The sequence below is a fragment of the Netta rufina genome, assembly GCF_964035555.1.
Source record: "Netta rufina genome assembly, chromosome: 20".
Taxonomy (NCBI): domain Eukaryota; kingdom Metazoa; phylum Chordata; class Aves; order Anseriformes; family Anatidae; genus Netta; species Netta rufina.
Window position 1 is genome coordinate 7,174,788 of NC_140144.1, and position 16,226 is coordinate 7,191,013.

General features: G+C 57.0%; 1 protein-coding gene across 1 annotated transcript; it reads right to left on the reverse strand.

Moving 5' to 3' along the window:
* Positions 1–89: 89 nt before the first annotated feature.
* On the reverse strand, positions 90–13,072 carry DBH (dopamine beta-hydroxylase; the record flags this gene model as incomplete). Its single annotated transcript, XM_084298810.1, is given in 14 exon segments — positions 90–224; positions 2,544–2,703; positions 3,306–3,433; positions 4,049–4,108; positions 4,635–4,673; positions 4,787–4,930; positions 5,543–5,709; positions 6,770–6,872; positions 7,162–7,338; positions 8,668–8,925; positions 10,256–10,402; positions 12,639–12,980; positions 12,982–13,002; positions 13,004–13,072. Coding segments are annotated over 14 exon segments (1,950 nt in total).
* Between the last annotated feature and the right edge of the window lie 3,154 nt (positions 13,073–16,226).

Genomic DNA, 16,226 nt, shown 5'->3' on the forward strand with positions numbered 1-16,226 from the left:
GTGATGGGACGAGGCTCCCCGTGGCCACCCGTGCCACCGCCGTGCAGAGGCGCATCCCATCGCGGTGCCAAGGGGGACCAGGAATCAGCTCAGACCCTCTTGATCTCCCCCAGCTTGATGGGCACGGAGGCAGCAGGATGAGGCCCTGGGGCGGGCGGGCAGTGAGGAACGGGCTCCCGCAGCCTCTCGGTGATGATGGGAAGTGGCTGCTTCTCCCACTCGCCCTGCAAAGAGAGTTGGGCAGGGTGAGACCGAGGCTTTTGGGCACCTGGCCGCTCCGTGTTTCTCCACGCGTGTTAAAAATGACGCGATCTTTAACGCTGGGAAGTGTTTTTAACCCGAAGCAGGATGTTTTCCCATGAGACGTCGCCAATTAGTTATCTTGTCGGAGCACCCACGCGTCCCAGCAGCGGCGCAGATGTCCGCGCTGCACCACAGTGCACGAAGCCACTGCCGTCGGGGAGCTCCCACCCCAAAAATGCGTTCCCCACCGAGTCACACCGAGACAGCTCCGAGCCCTGAGCCCCAGCAGCCCGTCGTGCTCTCAGCCCAGGCTGCCTGCCAGCTGCTGGCAGGGAGCTGGGCTCGGAGGTGACATTTGCAAGGTGCCAGCGCTGTTCCCAGTGCGCAGCTGCTGCTGGGGGCGAGGGAGGTGGCAGCCAAGGAGGGGCTGGCACGGCCAGCGGGGCGAGGTGACCACGGGCAGCATGAACCCTCCAGGTTCTGCCTGCAAGGAGCAATTTTCTGGGGTTAGATCATGCAAAGGGCTGAGCCTGTAGGGCTGGATTCATCTCCTACATGACTCGGTGGTCCCATGAGGGGCCAGGGGAGCTCAGGCCAGGCTGGGCTCCCGTCTGTTTGCTCATGCAGAAGTGTCAGAGACGGGCAGAGCTATAGCAGGAGCGGGAGGAGGGCGGGCTGGAGACGAGAGGTAGGGCCGTGAGTCATCAGCAGGGGGAAGAAAGTTGGATTCATCTTTTCAGATGAAATTCTTTGGAGTGCGTGAAGCAAATCAGGCCAGAGCTCACACCTGCACCTGAAAACCCTGGGATGGGTGGAGGGGGCGGAGAGCCCCTCCCAAAGCAATCAGAGAGGGGCAGGAGGGCACCAGCTGGAGAACCAAGTGCTTTTCTGCAACCTCAAGGCTTAGGAGAGCTGCTGGGGGCTTGGGGCTGTGCCTGCCCTGAGGTTTGGCCCCAGCCTCGAGCCCGACTGCTGGGGTCTGCCCTGTGGCCTGCAGATCTCCCCCAGCCCTTGCTTTGGGAGGGCATTGGGGGTGTTTGGTGGGGCTGTGGGGCTGGGTTTGGTGCTGGGAGAGAGCTGGGATCCCGGGGAATTGGCACGGTGACATCCCACCACGCTCACAGTGCCACCTCGGTGCGAGAAGGGGCTTGCTAAATAATTAACAGCACCACGTCCTTGCGGGGAGCGAGGCAGGACTGGGATCACTGAACTGCAGAAATGCGTGCGCTTAATTAGAAGCTGGTGCTTTTCTCTTGGCAGAAATGCTGCGGAATAAATGAGATGTCTTGAAATCCAGCTCGCTCCGAATGCACCGAGAGAGCAGGGGGGGGAGCTCAGCTCCCTGCTCCCCTCGCTGCGTGCCAGCATCGCCTCTGCTCCCCGCCAGCCTCTTCCCAGCCGCCCCCGGCCCTCTCTGAGCTCGCACAGTTGCCAGGGCTGTGATTAAGAGGCTTAATTCATAATTCTGCTGCTGCACAAAACTTCCGAGCCTCCTTTGTCGCTGTTCCAGGCTCTGCACGGCCGAGAGGTGAGGGTCTCCGGTGCTGGGCTGGCTCAGGGCTGGCAGGGGAAGGATCCTGCTCCCCCCTGGGGCTGACCTGGCTGGAGGGGATTTACCTGGGAGGAAGGCTGGTTGTCTTCCTCGCCATCAGCTCAGCGTCCTCCAGCACTGCAGTGGGCAGCACAAAATGCCTTATCACAGAAGCTCATTACACTGATGAATGGCATCAGGAAGCGATGGTGATAGGGACCATCAGTGGCTTTAAATCTTCATCATCATCAATGTCATGAGCATCATCGCTGGGCCTGGCTTTTGTTTGTGTTTTTGTTTTGTTTTGTTTTGTTTTGTTTTTCAAGCTCCTGTGGTCCTTTATCCTTCATGCCTTGCTGTAGCTCCAGGTTTGGAGATTGCACAGATGCGGTGCGTAATGAGCTTGCTCTGCTGGGACCTGACGTAATTGGCCCAAATCCTGTAAAATCGCCTCACAGTTCTCCTTGCTTCTGCAGATAGCCCTGCTTTAACGCTCGGGGCTGCTCCAAGATGTCAGGAAATCGCTTTATGCAAATGCACATCCTCTAATTGAATCTGCCCGAGCGCACCCAGCGTGCCGGCGGCTGGGGCACGGTGCTTTGAGTGCTGCTGGTGCCGGGGTTCCCCGGGCAGCTCCAGCTCCCTGCTTTGGGGCCACAGGGTGCAGCCACGTCCCCAGCCCTTCGAGGAGCTGATCGAGGAGGTTTTAGCCCTGGCCTGGAGGTTTGCCATGAAGCACGTCAGCCCTGGGTGGTGAAGCTGTACGTACCGGGAAGCGGACGGCCGTGGATTTGTTGCAGTGCATGGAGATGGGGGCGAAGCCGTAGAGGGATTTTAGCACGTCTCTGTTGAAGGCGTTCCAGGGGATGGAGGAAAACTGCTGCGGGACGGAGACCTGCGGGCACGTGCAGACCTCCTCGTCGTTGAACCTGCGCAGGAGAGATGCCAGGCTGAAAGGCAGCCAGGGGGGCTGGAGGTGCCGCGTTCCTCCCAGCCTGAAGCTGGACCCAGGAAGGCTGCAGACTCTGCACGTGGCAGCAGAAACCCCTGCCGTGGCTGGCACCTTCCAGAGAAGATTCAGGGCTACCCGGTGTGCCTGTGCCCAGGACACCCTGTGCAAGGTCAGCACCTCACCCTCTCGCCAGGGGCAGATGAGCTGCCACCTGCTTCTCCAGCAGGGTGGTTGGTGCCTGCCTGGGCTTATAAAATGTATTTTGCAGACAGAACTGCCTTGCACGGGGCCTTGCAGGGAAGTCCCACGCCCAGAAAGGTCTCCTTTTCCTTAGGATCCTCCTTACCTCCAGCCTTAACAGCCCTGATCTGGTGCCTGCTCTGGGGGATGATGAGAGCAGGACTCCTTCCAGCCGTGCCCCAGCACGTGGCTCCCCAAAACCTGCACCCCCTGACAGCCCCGGGCACCACCACTGCATATCCAGGGGCGTGAAAACCCATTTTTATAACTTTTTTTTCCAGCATTGCCAGCAAAGGGCTGGGCAGCAGCCCCTCTCCCGTTTGCATGGCAAACCTCTACCTGTTCACGAGGCTGAAGTAGCGGTGCAGGTAGCCCGGATCCACGGCGCTTTTGCAGAGCTCCAGCTGGGTCTGGGGGTAGTAGTGCACGTAGTTCACGCACATCTCCTCCATGATGCCAAACCCGCCCTGCGGCACACGCACACATGGGTGGGTTGGGGGGGCGACACCGGGCAGCAGCCCCCAAATTTTCTCCCCAGACTTCAGCCGTGTCCGGGTCCAGCTCGGTGCTGCCGGACCCACGGGGGCAGCAGGAGGGGCAGAAAGGGGTTGTGAGCACAGGTTCCCCCCCCGTTATGTGCACACACACCACCACACGCACTCAGCTCATCTGCCCACCCGCCCTTTGCGCAAGGACAGGCTTTCAGGCTGGAACGTGTGGTTTACATTAAAATGCAGATTCCCTGTAATCCCTCCGCTATATTTAGCTTCGTCCCTGTTGACGGTACCTCTGACAGGCTTCTTTATTATTTTCTTTTTTTGCTGCCTATGTAAGGGAATAAGGCACGCTGTCAAAAAAACGCCGCTTCTCTTTAATTACAATTAATACCCAGCGGAAGGGTTGGTGATGGGAGGTAGAGAGGCAGGCGCCACTTCTCAATTAACACCTTGGCATCCCAGCTGCAGCATCCCATCCTTGGGGGCTGTGATTCAGCCCCAATCCATGCACGTGTCCCCCCTCCCCCTTGCCTGCACCTTGGGGTGCAGTTGCTGACCCCACGGCGCGCGCGCAGCCGCACTCACCACGGTCACTTTGGTCCTGTCCTCCGTGTTGTAGGTGCAGGCTGTGATGAGTTCATCACCCTGGGGGGGTTCGAGCAGACACAGGGGGGTGGGAAAAGGCAAAGTTCCCCCTCCCCAGTCACCAAATATCAGGAGGAGTGAATCCATAACACCGCAGACCCCCACGCTCTTTGGTGGTGCAAGCCCACAGGCAGCCTCAGTGCCCCCCAAGCACTTGCTCAGCTTGCACCCCCCAGGAGATTCCCTCCGGCCATACCCCAGGAATTGTGTTTCCTGCTTTCCTCACTTCCTAAGAATTTCCTCCGGGCTAAAGCACCTTAAAAAAATCCACTTAGGGACATTTTGCATCGCCCAGCTTGTACCCAACGTGGTGCCACGGTTGCCTGTCCCCCTGCAGGGCCACCCCAGGAGCCCAAGCACAGCCCGGGGATGGCTTGGCCAGGGCTGAGGTTTTTGAGCAGGACACCACGAGCAGCAGCAGCAGTGATGGAGCAGCGGAGAGGAGTCCAAGCCCCTGGGACATGCTGGGTCTGTTTGGAAATACTCGCTCTGTTTGGAAACCGCCACGATTTTTGGAGCCACTCACCGGAAAAACTGCAACCAGCTCCTTCAGCATGCGGATCTCCTGCGAGGGAGGACAAAAAGGCACCAGGTCAGAGCGGTGCCGTGCCCCAGCACCCATCTGTGCCCACGGGACTGGGTGTCCCATGGGTGCCACCCGCCCGCACGGCGCCGTACCTGGAAGTGAGGGCTGTAGTGGCCGTCGGCGTTCACCACCTGCCTCTCCCTGCCGTCCCGTGCCAGCACCGTCACCACTTTCCTCCCTGCCAGGTGCGTGTGGAGCTGCGAGGCGAAGATGCGGATGCCAGCAGCAGGCAGTGCCTGGGGAGGGACGGCTTCAAGCTCCTTGCCTGGCCCCATCCCTCTCCCCTCCCGTGCGTCCCCGGGGCCGTGCGCTTGGGATGGGTCCTCTCTGGCTCCTGGAAGGGTTTTGGGGGGGCTGCTGGACCCTTGGGGCAGCCCAGAGGTGAGCTGTGCAGGGGGGTAGATGCTCAGCCTGCTGCCATAGCCAGTTAATGCTCTGCCATGCCCCAAATCAGCAGGATCTGGATGCTGCTTGCTTCCTTGTGCTTGTGGCACCGACAACTTCTTTTGGGTAGGCCCTATAAAAAATACCTACTAAAACTTGCCTGAGAGCAGGGTGGGCGGTTTGAAAACATACTTGAGCGAGCTCTTAAGGAACTCCCCAGGAAGCAGAAGCCAATCTTTCGCATTTCCATAGGGGAAAGCACCCAGGCACGGCACAGCAGTATGTTTTCCTAGATGGCAATGGTACTCGGGGGAGACGGAGCAGCTGGTTCCAAGCAGCTCTGTCTTCGCGGGGAACTCGGCTCATCCCAACCAGCTGCTCAGGACCACTTGCTGCTGGTTTGCGTGGGGTTTTTCTTTCCAGCACAACCCCAAGGGAAGGGGCTCAAGGGGCTGGGCACTCACCCGCTGGGTGCACTTGTCGGTGCAGTACCCGGTGAGGACGAAGGCGGTCTCGCCCGGGGGCACGGCCATCACCGGCGTGTAGACCAAGCCCAGCTCCATGATGCCAGCATCGTAGCGGCGCAGGCTGCCCGTGTAGTAGAGGCGGATCCCCGAGGAATCGCGGCGCCCTGGGGGGCAAAAGGATGGGGTGGCAAGTGGCTGCGGGAGAGCTGACGCCTCTTGGGTAAGGTCAGGCATGGAAAAGGATGCTCTGCTGCCACAGGTGTGGGGAGGGGAGCTCAAGCTCCTCGCTCACAGATTTTTTTGTGGGTGTTATTCCTATTGTCATAAAATCCTAGATATTTTCATGCAGGGGTTGGTCCCGCAGAGAGGTCTCCAATTGCTCCGACAGAAAGGCAAGGAGTGGGCAGGTCTCGGGGTGCTCTGGCAGACTCAGAAGCGTGGCTCATTGCACCTTCTTTAACTGATACCTCCAAAAAACAAAGCCAGGCTCTTCCTGGGGGCCTGGCAGGAGGGGAAATGCTGGTGGAGCAAGCACCCCTTGCATTTGCAAAGCTCCTGGTCTCTGGTGCATCTGAGGTTGCTCCGTTTAACCCCCAGTGCCCACACACAGCCGGGGGGAACCAGAGGGAGCCCCAGGCAGGCCAGAGGAGAGGTGCCAGGGCTGAGCCCCCTGTCTCTGAGCTGGAGCCCGCCAGGGGATAAGAATACCGAGGGAGACACTATTGGTTAACACACCAAGGCTGGGAAGTTATGAAAGACGTGAGCTCCGTATTTATAGATGTGTTTCTTCTCAAGTTGCCGAATGTGCTATGATTGATCTACAGTGCATATGCTCCGGTCTCCTAAAAATACACTTGGGTAGTCAAGAAGTTACTTGATTTTATGTAAATGAAGAAAGTGTGTTGTTTGGAATCCTTTTTTTTTTTTTTTTTTAAATGTGTCTCCTGACAACGTTATCAAAGCAGGAATGCCATTAAAACAACATCCAAATCCCCCCATCCCCAGCCAGGCTGGTGCTGTCTCTCCGGTGGCTTTGGCATCACTGATGCTCTTGGCTCTGAGCTCAGCCCCTCCACAGCTCCTTCCACAGATGTCGGGGGGCATCCACCAGCAACCCCCCTAAATATGGGGCTTGCCACAGGTCGTAGCCCTGCAGGACCGATGTGAAACCCCACTGCCTGCTGGGCTCCCCTCCCCGAGCATCCTCCCTGCCTCCCCACTCACCTTTGAACACCAGGGGGTTGTGATAGTGAATCTCAAGGCGAAGGTATCTGGAGGAGCCCGGACCACCAAAGGCAAGCCCTGCTTCTTCGGGGTAGTAGAAAGCCTGGAAACAGAGGGAGGGCATCAAGGGAGGGGGTGTCATGTCGATTTAGGGAGCCAAGGGCATTAGGGGAGGGGGGGTCACATTGATTTATGGGCTGGGGTGGAAATGCAGAGGTGTCTTGGGGAAAAATCAAGGGGGTTAAAAGGGGCTGAACCCAACTCCTAGCAGAGACTGGGGTTGGAGCAGCCCACGCAGGGACGGGTCAGGCACCCATTCCTACGAGAAGGGACTGGGGAGGGTTGGGACATGGCAGGAGGGTTACCCAGGAGCGGGGGATCCCATCTCTCACCTGTGCGCCCATGGCCCAGGCGGCAAGCACGTGCCGGCAGTAGTTGAGCTGCTCTGGCTTCATCTTGGCGTCGCAGGGCCCGTTGTACGGCGGGATGCTGTCCAGCTCGGCGGCACACTGGAAGACTTCCATGTGGTGCACCAGGGCTTCGTTGCCCGCAGTGATCACTGGCTCGTACTGCAAAGCGGCATCCAAGAAGGCAGGGGACACGTCAGGACCATTTGCCAAGCCCCTGTCCCCAAGTGTGCTGTTTGTGCAGCCCGGCGTGGGTGAGTCTGCCCTCGATTCTTGCCATGAGATGGGGAGGGAGGGTGGCTTTGGATACAAGGAATCAAGGACCAACCTGATCCCTTTGGGACCAACCCAGAATCCACCAGAGCTTGTGGAGAAACACCTCGTCCCTTCCCTGCAGGTGGCTGCACCTGAGGAGCAGCAGAGCTCGGGCTGCCTCATGGTGACCGAGTCCTTTGCTGGGCTCAGAAGACTTTGATTTCTCACAAAGAGGGTCCTGGCCCCACTGCCCGCAGCTCTCGGGTTTCATGCCCAGCCAGGAGCTGCTGTTCTGGGCACAGGCAGGGGGGATTTGGGTAGAAAGAGTGACTTCAAACGCCTGAGGAATGACTCCGGCTAAAAGCGCCAGCTGTAGAGCTGATCTGCAGCAGCGGGAAGATATCAGGAGTTACGCACTTTTTACTTACACACAGATGATTCATTTCGCACCATCTGTTGGGGAGAAAATCCTCCTTCTGAGCTTTCCTTTGCAGCATCGTCTCTCCCCTACAAATCACTGAGCGCTCGCTTCAGCTCCCGTGTCAGGCTTCCCCTCTCCCTGCTCGGTGTTTTTGGCCCCATGGGTGCTGGGTCGTGCCGTGCTGGGGGTGATGCTGCCAGCACCTCAGGACGGGCACTCTGCTGCCACAGGTCTGTGCCCCCCTCGAGGATATGAGCTGAGCATGTGCAACATATCTGCATACAAGTTGCTTCTATCTCTATGACCTTTTTTTTTCCTTTTTTTTTTTTTGCAATATGCCTGATCTGTTAGAGGGTAGTTCACATTCTGGCTCGCTCTGCCCTGCCCTGGCCAGGCTTGTTAATTTGTTTGCCATGTTTATTTATTTATTTATTCCTCATAGCATGTGCTGAGCCGTAATCCTGCCCCTGATGGCTGCAGCTCTGCCCTCTGCAAGGGAGCTGCTCTGAGCCCTGCCCTGGTCCCCTTTCAATGTGCCAGGAGGAAAGTCACCATAGTCCCCGTTTCGTGTGCCAAAGTCACCAACCTGCCACCAGATTCGGGTTCTCTAAGGGATGTGAGGGTGCTGCTGCCTGGCGGGCTGGCTCAGGGAGGTGTTTTGGTGCTCTGGGGGTGCATTTGGGTCTGAAACCCTCCCTGTGAAAGGGCAGGGGAGAGGTGGGCTTTGCAGAACGGCTTTGAGGGACCTGAACACAGCTGCTGAGATGCACCAGGGAAAACATTTCTCCTCTTTCACCTCTTCTCCTGCCTCTTACCATGATGATGTGGTGCTTGGCGAAGCCGTCTGGCAGCTCTGCCATGTAACACCAGTAGGTCGTCTCCTGGCTGGGGATAACGACACCGGGGGCCGTAATCTCCATGGTCTTCATGTCACTGGGCAGCTCGGGGATGGTGATGTTGGGCTTTAGCAGCTGCACCCTCTGCAGCCCCCTGTGGATGGCAGAGATGTTGATGGCTTGCAGGGAGCGGACGGGTTGCTCCAGGATCCCATAGATGAGGTGCACGGTGCCGTCCTGAAGCAAGAGCAAAGCGTGGAGGTAGTTTTGTGTGTAGGATACCAGAGAACGTAAATCTCACGGATGACTGGTACTGCTAGCATGAATTTGGAAGTAGGCCCTAGCCCCTTTCCAAAGGGGAAACCATCCTGGCTTCAGCAGCATCTCCTTTTGCTAGGCCGTGCCTGTAGATTTAGGGGAATTTCTTTGGCTAGCATGTTTTAGCATTGAGCAATGGTCACAGAGAGTTCTCCACCAGCCCACGAGCCTGGAAAGCTTTCCCTACACGGCATAGGTTTCCAACAGAAGTCAATATCAGAACCTCGCACCCCTCCCCTGCCCCTAAAGGATTGGCTCCTCTCTGCTCCCTTGGCCCTCCTGAGCTGCGGGCTGGGGTGGCCACATGGATCCAGACCCCGGGCGGCAGCTTGGGGGGGAGCAGCAGAAACCAAACTTCTCCCCCAGGCCCTTTCTGCCAGCTTCTGGTAGGGCGTCAGGGCGAGAGGCTCTGCTGCAAGCACTGCAGGCAGGGAAGGTGCTGCTGAAGGCACTCAGCTCTGGACAGGAGGTAAGAAGGAAAGGAAAAGGGAGTCATTTTCTCTCCAAGGCTAAGAATAAAGACCTGCAAGTCTTTCCCCGGTTCACACACACGGATATTTTTTCCTCCGGGGCTCTCCGAGTGTTGGCAGACACCTCTCACCGCAAGGCATGCCTCTGAAAACTAGCAACAAAACCTCAAGGCTGCTCTGTGCACACGGTGGCTTCCAAATACCCCGTCCCCCAGAGGATTTCATCTCAAACGAGCCTCGTGGAGATCCCTGCCTGCACCTGGGGGCTGCCCCACCTTGGCTGAGACCCCGAAGCTCTTTGACATCCCCAGTGGGGCCGTTCCCACCGCCCCCTCGCAGACCCAGGCGCTCACAAGCACGCAGCCCTGGCTCCACTCACTGCACCTTCGCTCGGCTCCTGCAGCCCCCCTCTTTGCCTCCCGTTGAGCGACACCTCTTCGTAACACTCCAAACACTTGGCTCCCGGCTGCAAGCCCGAGTGATGCAGGAGGGTATTTATATAGACCTAGCGCACGCTTACCAGGAGTGGATGATGCAAACGAGCCGAAATCTACGCGTTAGAGAGGCTTTTAAGGGGTTGTAAAGAGAGGGTGCCAAACATTACTCATGGCGTGGGGCTGACATCTGTAGCACGCTTCCTTACTGCACTGAGCAGTACAAACAGCCAGCGCCGTCCCAAAAACACAACAGGGGTGAGGTCTGAGCTGCAGGCTGGGGTTGGAGCTGTTGGGTTGGGATGGAGCCAGGGGTGCTGCGGCAGGGGGAGGGCGATGCCGTACCTCTATAAGGTAGTCCTTGGGGTCACAGGTGCTGAAGGCTCTTCTGAAGAGGATGTAGAGCCCCTCGGCGGCGCTCTGAGCCCCCAGGAGCTGGTAGTCCTGCTGCGAGTCCATGTGGAGGTGCCCCTTGGCATCGCTCCAGGCATCCTGCAGGAGGAGAGCACCCGGTAAGCCGAGGGGCTGCGTGGGTCCTGCACAGCCCCGGGGGGCACGGAGGGGACCTCCAGTGGTGCATGGGTTCTCCTTTGGTTCACCGACGTTTGGTTCACCCCCCTTTGGTTCACCAACCCTTGGTTCACCCCCCTTTGGTTCACCAGCCTTTGGTTCACCCTCCTTTGGTTCACCAGCCTTTCAAGGCTGTGAAATACCAGACCCAGCACCAATATTCTGCAGAACGGCTCATATTCTGCATAAATATTCTGCAAAAAGACCTTTTAGAGCTGAGATGCATTTGGGGAAAGGAGCTGGGGGAGGAAAGCCCGCAGGGTTGCATCAGTCTGCGCTGTTCTGGGTGTATGGCTGGGGGCACTTTCTGAGCGGGGTGATGTGTTTTCCACGACCCCTGCCACAAGCCAGCTGCTCTTGATTTGAGATCAGCCCCCTGATGGGTTGCAGTGTCAGCCCTATGAACCACGAACCTCCCTTTAGTGCCCTGAATTTGCTGTGGACAGATTGTCCCAGGAGCCAGGCAAGGCTGAAAACTGTTCTCGGTTAATGGTGGTGACACAGCCACGCTGGGAAGCAACGCGGTAGGCTCCTCCTGTGCTTAGCAGTTGGAAGGGTTGGAGTAGAAACTTTATATATAATATAAAATATTTTAATAATTTGGATTTGAACAACATCATTGTCGTTTTTTTTTTCATCTCTTTTTTGTGGCTTTTGTTTACCAAGAAAAGGCCCCTGGGAAGTACCTTGCAGTACCAATACTGGTGGCACTGGTTCTCTCGTCTCGGGGGAAGAAATAAAAGAAAAAGAATAAAGCATCTTGGCACCGTTTCAGCCAGAAGTATAGAGTGATATTTCGAGAACATATTGTCCTTAGAGGGGGAGAGTAAAATCAGCTACATGAAGCTAGCATGACATTTGTTTTCATAGGAGTGCGTTGTGCAAATTAATCTCATAGTACATGGGGGGGTGAGCAAATTCTCTTTAACAGCTGACATCCTTATCCAGCAGAAAGACTGCTGGGAGAGAGAAAACCGGGGCTGGAGAGGTTTACAGGGAGCTCCTTGCAGGATGCTGTTCAGCACCAACAGAAAGAGAGAGCCCCAGTGCTGCTCGGTGTTAATTCAGCACTGTTTGCCTTCCAGTGCGCACAAGAAGGCAGCTTAGCAATGATCCTTTATGTTTTTTTAAACATGATGCTGTGAAATACTGTAGCATTTGGGTCATCACACATCCTGAATGGCTGGTAATTAGCAGGAAAACAGCACAGATAATAAGCCCTCCTTTTCATCCTTTCATTGCACTGCAGATCACATTGCCGCTGATGGTGAAAGAATATATTTTATGGCTAATTTCAAGGAAGCAGAGAGGTAAAATTCAACTTACTGGAAAGCCTTACCCAGGGAAAATGTGAATTGCTTTCTGCACTGAAGCGCACTTGCAATAAACCTAACGTGGTGATCTGGGGACAGGGAGCTGCCGGAGAGCCCGGGGTGAGGTATTGCAGCTCCAGCCCCAGCGGAAAGACAACCCTCAGGAGAGCCTGGACAAACGGACCGTGTAGGAAAGGAACGAAAAAAAAAATCAAATAGCAAAACTGGAAATGAGCCCCCCCCCCCCATTTGCTAGCACCGGGCACTTGCAGACCGCCCAAATACTTCTGCCTGTTTAATTTCTGATAACGCCACGCTGCTGGCAGGCGGCCGTCGGGCTGGGTTTTCCTGTGTCCTGTTGAGCTTTGCTGTCTGTGGCCGCAGACGTGAGCGGCGGGCGGCTCATTGACGCTGGCAGGAGCAGGCTGGCTGGTGGATAACTTTTGCACTTTCTCAAAGTCAGGAATGGGAGCGGTGGTTAATTTTTAATTAATTTTTAATGCGGCTGAGGGCAGCGCACAGGCGAACCAAGCTGTTGATGCAGCCTGCGTGCAGCCGAGCTCTTTGTGCACCCACCTGTTGGAGCGCTTGCGGATGAGTGCAGCGGGGTTACTGCATTTATCCCTTTCTCTTTGGATTTCAGATCCCATACCAAGCCCACAGCACAGACCTCTGGACCACAAACCCCCCCAGCCCTTTTCTTCATGGAGCACCTTCATTGAGCAGTCCAGCCCTGCTCAGCCCCGTGCCGTGCTCTGGACCAGCTCTGCCCCAACAAACCAGGCCAGATTCACCCATTAGGCAGCAACCCCAAAAGCAGCCGTGACAAAACACGTGCAACTCACCCCAAAATACGAGCTGTGCCCGTCGCTCCAGAGCACGGCCAGGTCCGCGTTCTCAAACTCTCCCCGGTCCGACATCCCGAAGAGGAGCCCGAACTTGAGTTCCCTGCTGAGGATCTGGAAGTACACCGCTTGCTCGGGGTAGCTGACGTTCCAGGAAAGCTCGAGCAGCCCCTGGGGATCGAGGGGCACCTTGTAGGGAAAATAGGTGCCGCGGGGTGCCGAGCCCTGCAGGGCGACCACCAGGATGACCAGGAAGACGGCGACCATGGTGAAGTAGACGGACGCCACCTCCCGCAGCTTGAAGCCGAGGCAGGGGCACTTCTTGCTGCCGGAGGTCTGCATGCTGGGCAGGACGGCAGCCGCCCTCCTGGCTTTTGCCATTTATGCTCCGGCCCTCCTGGGCGAGCCGGGTAAGCGATACCCTTTAATTGCATTTGGTTGTGGGGAAATTGGATTGTGGTATTGACCCTCAACCCCCCCACCACCTCCTGGCCAAACACTTGTCATTCTCTGCCTCCCCTTAATTGGCTCTAATTGCACATGGACATTATCAATAGCAATTGAACTCGACTGGGCTGATGTTATTTGCTCTTAAATCATCCTTAGTGGCTGCAAAGTGCCGCTTTCTTGCAAGCTGCTCCCTGCACGGCCCCGCTGTGCCCTGCTGGTGCTGCCTGTCGCCGGCTCTGCGTGGCCCCGCTCTGGCTCTGCCTGCCTGCACCTTTGGAGGCATTAAATATTTGTTATTCCTTTGCTTTTGTAGCAGCTGGGACTTCAGCTCCGGTTTGAAGATACCATTTTGTCCCCCACTGTCCCCCTTCTCATTTCTTTAGCCTGCTGCTTTCTCTTTTGGATATTAACTTTTCTGCATTTACTGCAACAATCAGCCTCAAGCTCTGATACACGCACCCTGCCTGGTTTACACTCAGAGCTTGTGGCCCCATTTTCTCTGTGCCAGCTCCCATGACAAGCAGCACCCCTGGATGCCTCCCAGAGTCCCCTCTGTCCCCATGGAGCTCAGGTTTTGCTCACGGTCCTTGCAGCAATGTTACCAGGCAGAGCCGGTGCCCCAGCGCTGCGTAACGCGAGGATGGAGCTTGGTGCCCGGTGTTGTAATGAATCATCAACGTGTGCACCTCTCCTACGTTCAGTGAGGGTTCTCATCATGTCCTGAGACACGGAGGTCATCCAGGGTAATGGAAAATGCTCCTTCCCCCGATGCCTCTCGGTGCCTGCAGGAGGTGGCACCGCACCCCGCAGCACCCCGGGGAGGCTGCACCTCCTCGGTGGCACCCCTCAGCCCCTCTGCACCCTGCAGGAGGAGGCAGCGTCCCTGGTCCTGGCTAGGTGCGGGGCTGGCAGCCTCAGATGGGTGTCCCTCGGCTGCCAGCCCCGGTTCCTCGGGCAGACGGCTGGCTGCGTGACAAAAGGCCCTGAGAACAGATTTTTTGCCTTGCCCCGCTCCTACCCTCCAAGCACGGCTTCTCCTCCTCTCTTGGCTTTGATTCCAAACTGTGAGGGGAAAGAAGCTCTGCTGTCAGCGTGGCAGGAAGGAAAATGATCCTCGTCGGGGGGCAGGAGGGGGTCCTTAGCTGATGAGCTCTACCTCCGTCTATTAGAGATGAATCCCCAGGTTGCTGGCATGTGCAAGTGGAGCTCCTGAGCTTTCCTGCACAGAAGGAATTTGCAGCGGAACAGCGTAAGGCAGGCAGGTCAGCTTGAAAACAGCTGAACTTTGGAGATAAGCAGCGGGAATTTACTTAAAGAGGAGAAAAAAATATGTATATCTCTCTCCCTCCTTCAGTTTCTCCAAGCCACCGCTCATAAATCCAGGCGAGAAGCGAGGATCAAGCCTTCCTCCCCTTGCTCCTGGGTTTATTTTAGGACTTGGACGAGATGTAGCAGTGCCAGTTTGCTGACTCTGACCCCCCAGCTGCTTGGGGTGGGTGAGAGGGACACCAGGGGGCTGTGGGTCCAGCCTCTGGCCTCAGGGCAGAGCACAGAGACAACGGCACAGAGTCAGCAAGGTCTCATCAGAGCTGTCACCAGCACCACCACGCTGGTGCTAGCCCCTCCCAGAGCTCCTGTGCTCTGCTCCTGCATAGACTGCCCAATTTCCCCTGGCAGAGAAGAGCTAAAGGGCACCATGATGCACAGAGGACACCCGCAGAGTGCCCTCAGCCCCCAGAGAAAGGCTGTATTTTATGGGCGACCCCCCGGACCCCACGCTAGGTGCCGTAGGAACCCCATAAGCCTTGCGTGCAGGTAAGCAGGCTTAAACACAATTGATGCGCTGAGCTGAAGCAGGCAGCACCCCTCCGAGCTATAATCCCTGGCCTCACTAACGTGGATGCAAATTCGATTAAGGCAAGGGGGGGCACGGAGGGACGGCTGCTGTCTGCTCCCGCGGAGCCGGGGCGCAGCACACGCACAGCATCCCGTGCCCCGGGGCTCTGGCAGCCACAGCCCCTGTCCGTGGCCAGATCCTGCCCTGCGCCACTGTCCTGATCCAATTTCCTCGGCGCTGATGAGGTTAGGCAGCCTCTGAGTCAGGCTGGACCCAATGCGGTTGCAGAGGGAGAGGAGAGGTCTGGCACGTAGGGGAGATGCTCATGCAGGCAGGTAGGGCCTGGGGACCCTGATCGATGCTGTGAACAATTCCCCACTCTGGCTAGACCCACCCCATGCCCCTGAGCTCCTGTCATGTTATTTCCCAGCAGAGGCAGTCGCTGTTTAACCTGCAGACCTCTGGTCAAGCTGGGATGCTCAAAGGAGGTGGCACCCACCTGCAGTGATGGGAAGAGGCATTCCCTCCACACCACGCAGGAGTTTGTCCTGAAAGCTGCCCATGAGAGCTGCAAATGAGAGCAGCACCCTTGCAGAGCCTCTGCTCTTCCCAGCTTCTTGCTTCCTCCTAAGGTGTTTCTCTTTTTTGGGTGTCGGTGGCAATCTCTCCTGTTTCTCTTTTTTGTCTTCCTCAGGGCCAAATTTTCTCTCTCGCACACCACCAGAGGGGTCTCCCCAGACCAGGGACAGAACTGGACCTCAGCTGCCCTGTGGATCAGCCCCACTGCTCCTGCTCCTGATTTAGGAGCCTGAGCCACTGGGGTCTCTTCTGCCTCTCCTCTCCCCTCAGTCCATCACCCGTGGCTCTTTGCAGCTGGCAAGGCAGGTGGGTGGGCTGCGGTGAGCCCAAGACACCATCGGGGGTGATGCAAGAGCAGGTGAAAGGCCAAAGCTAGCAAAAAGTGAGCATCGTTTGCTCCTGGGAGGCACTGCCTCAATGGGTGCCTGAGGCCAGGTGGACAGCCAGGTCCTTCCCAGCACAGCCCAGCATCCCGAAGACATCCCTCCCCTACTGCTCCCCCCAAAAGCTGCCACCGCCGAGCCACCTAATGAAATCCTCCTTGCCTGTGCATGCTATATTAGGGTTTCCATGGATATGGTGCCACAAACACTGGGCTGTGGCTTTGTTATATAAACAGGAGAGATTGCCACTGACACCCAAAATATCTGAAAGGACAGGAAGAGACAAAGGCGGGCTCCGGGCTTGTTTATAAAGGGCTGCGTGATGCAGCGGGTAGTGCC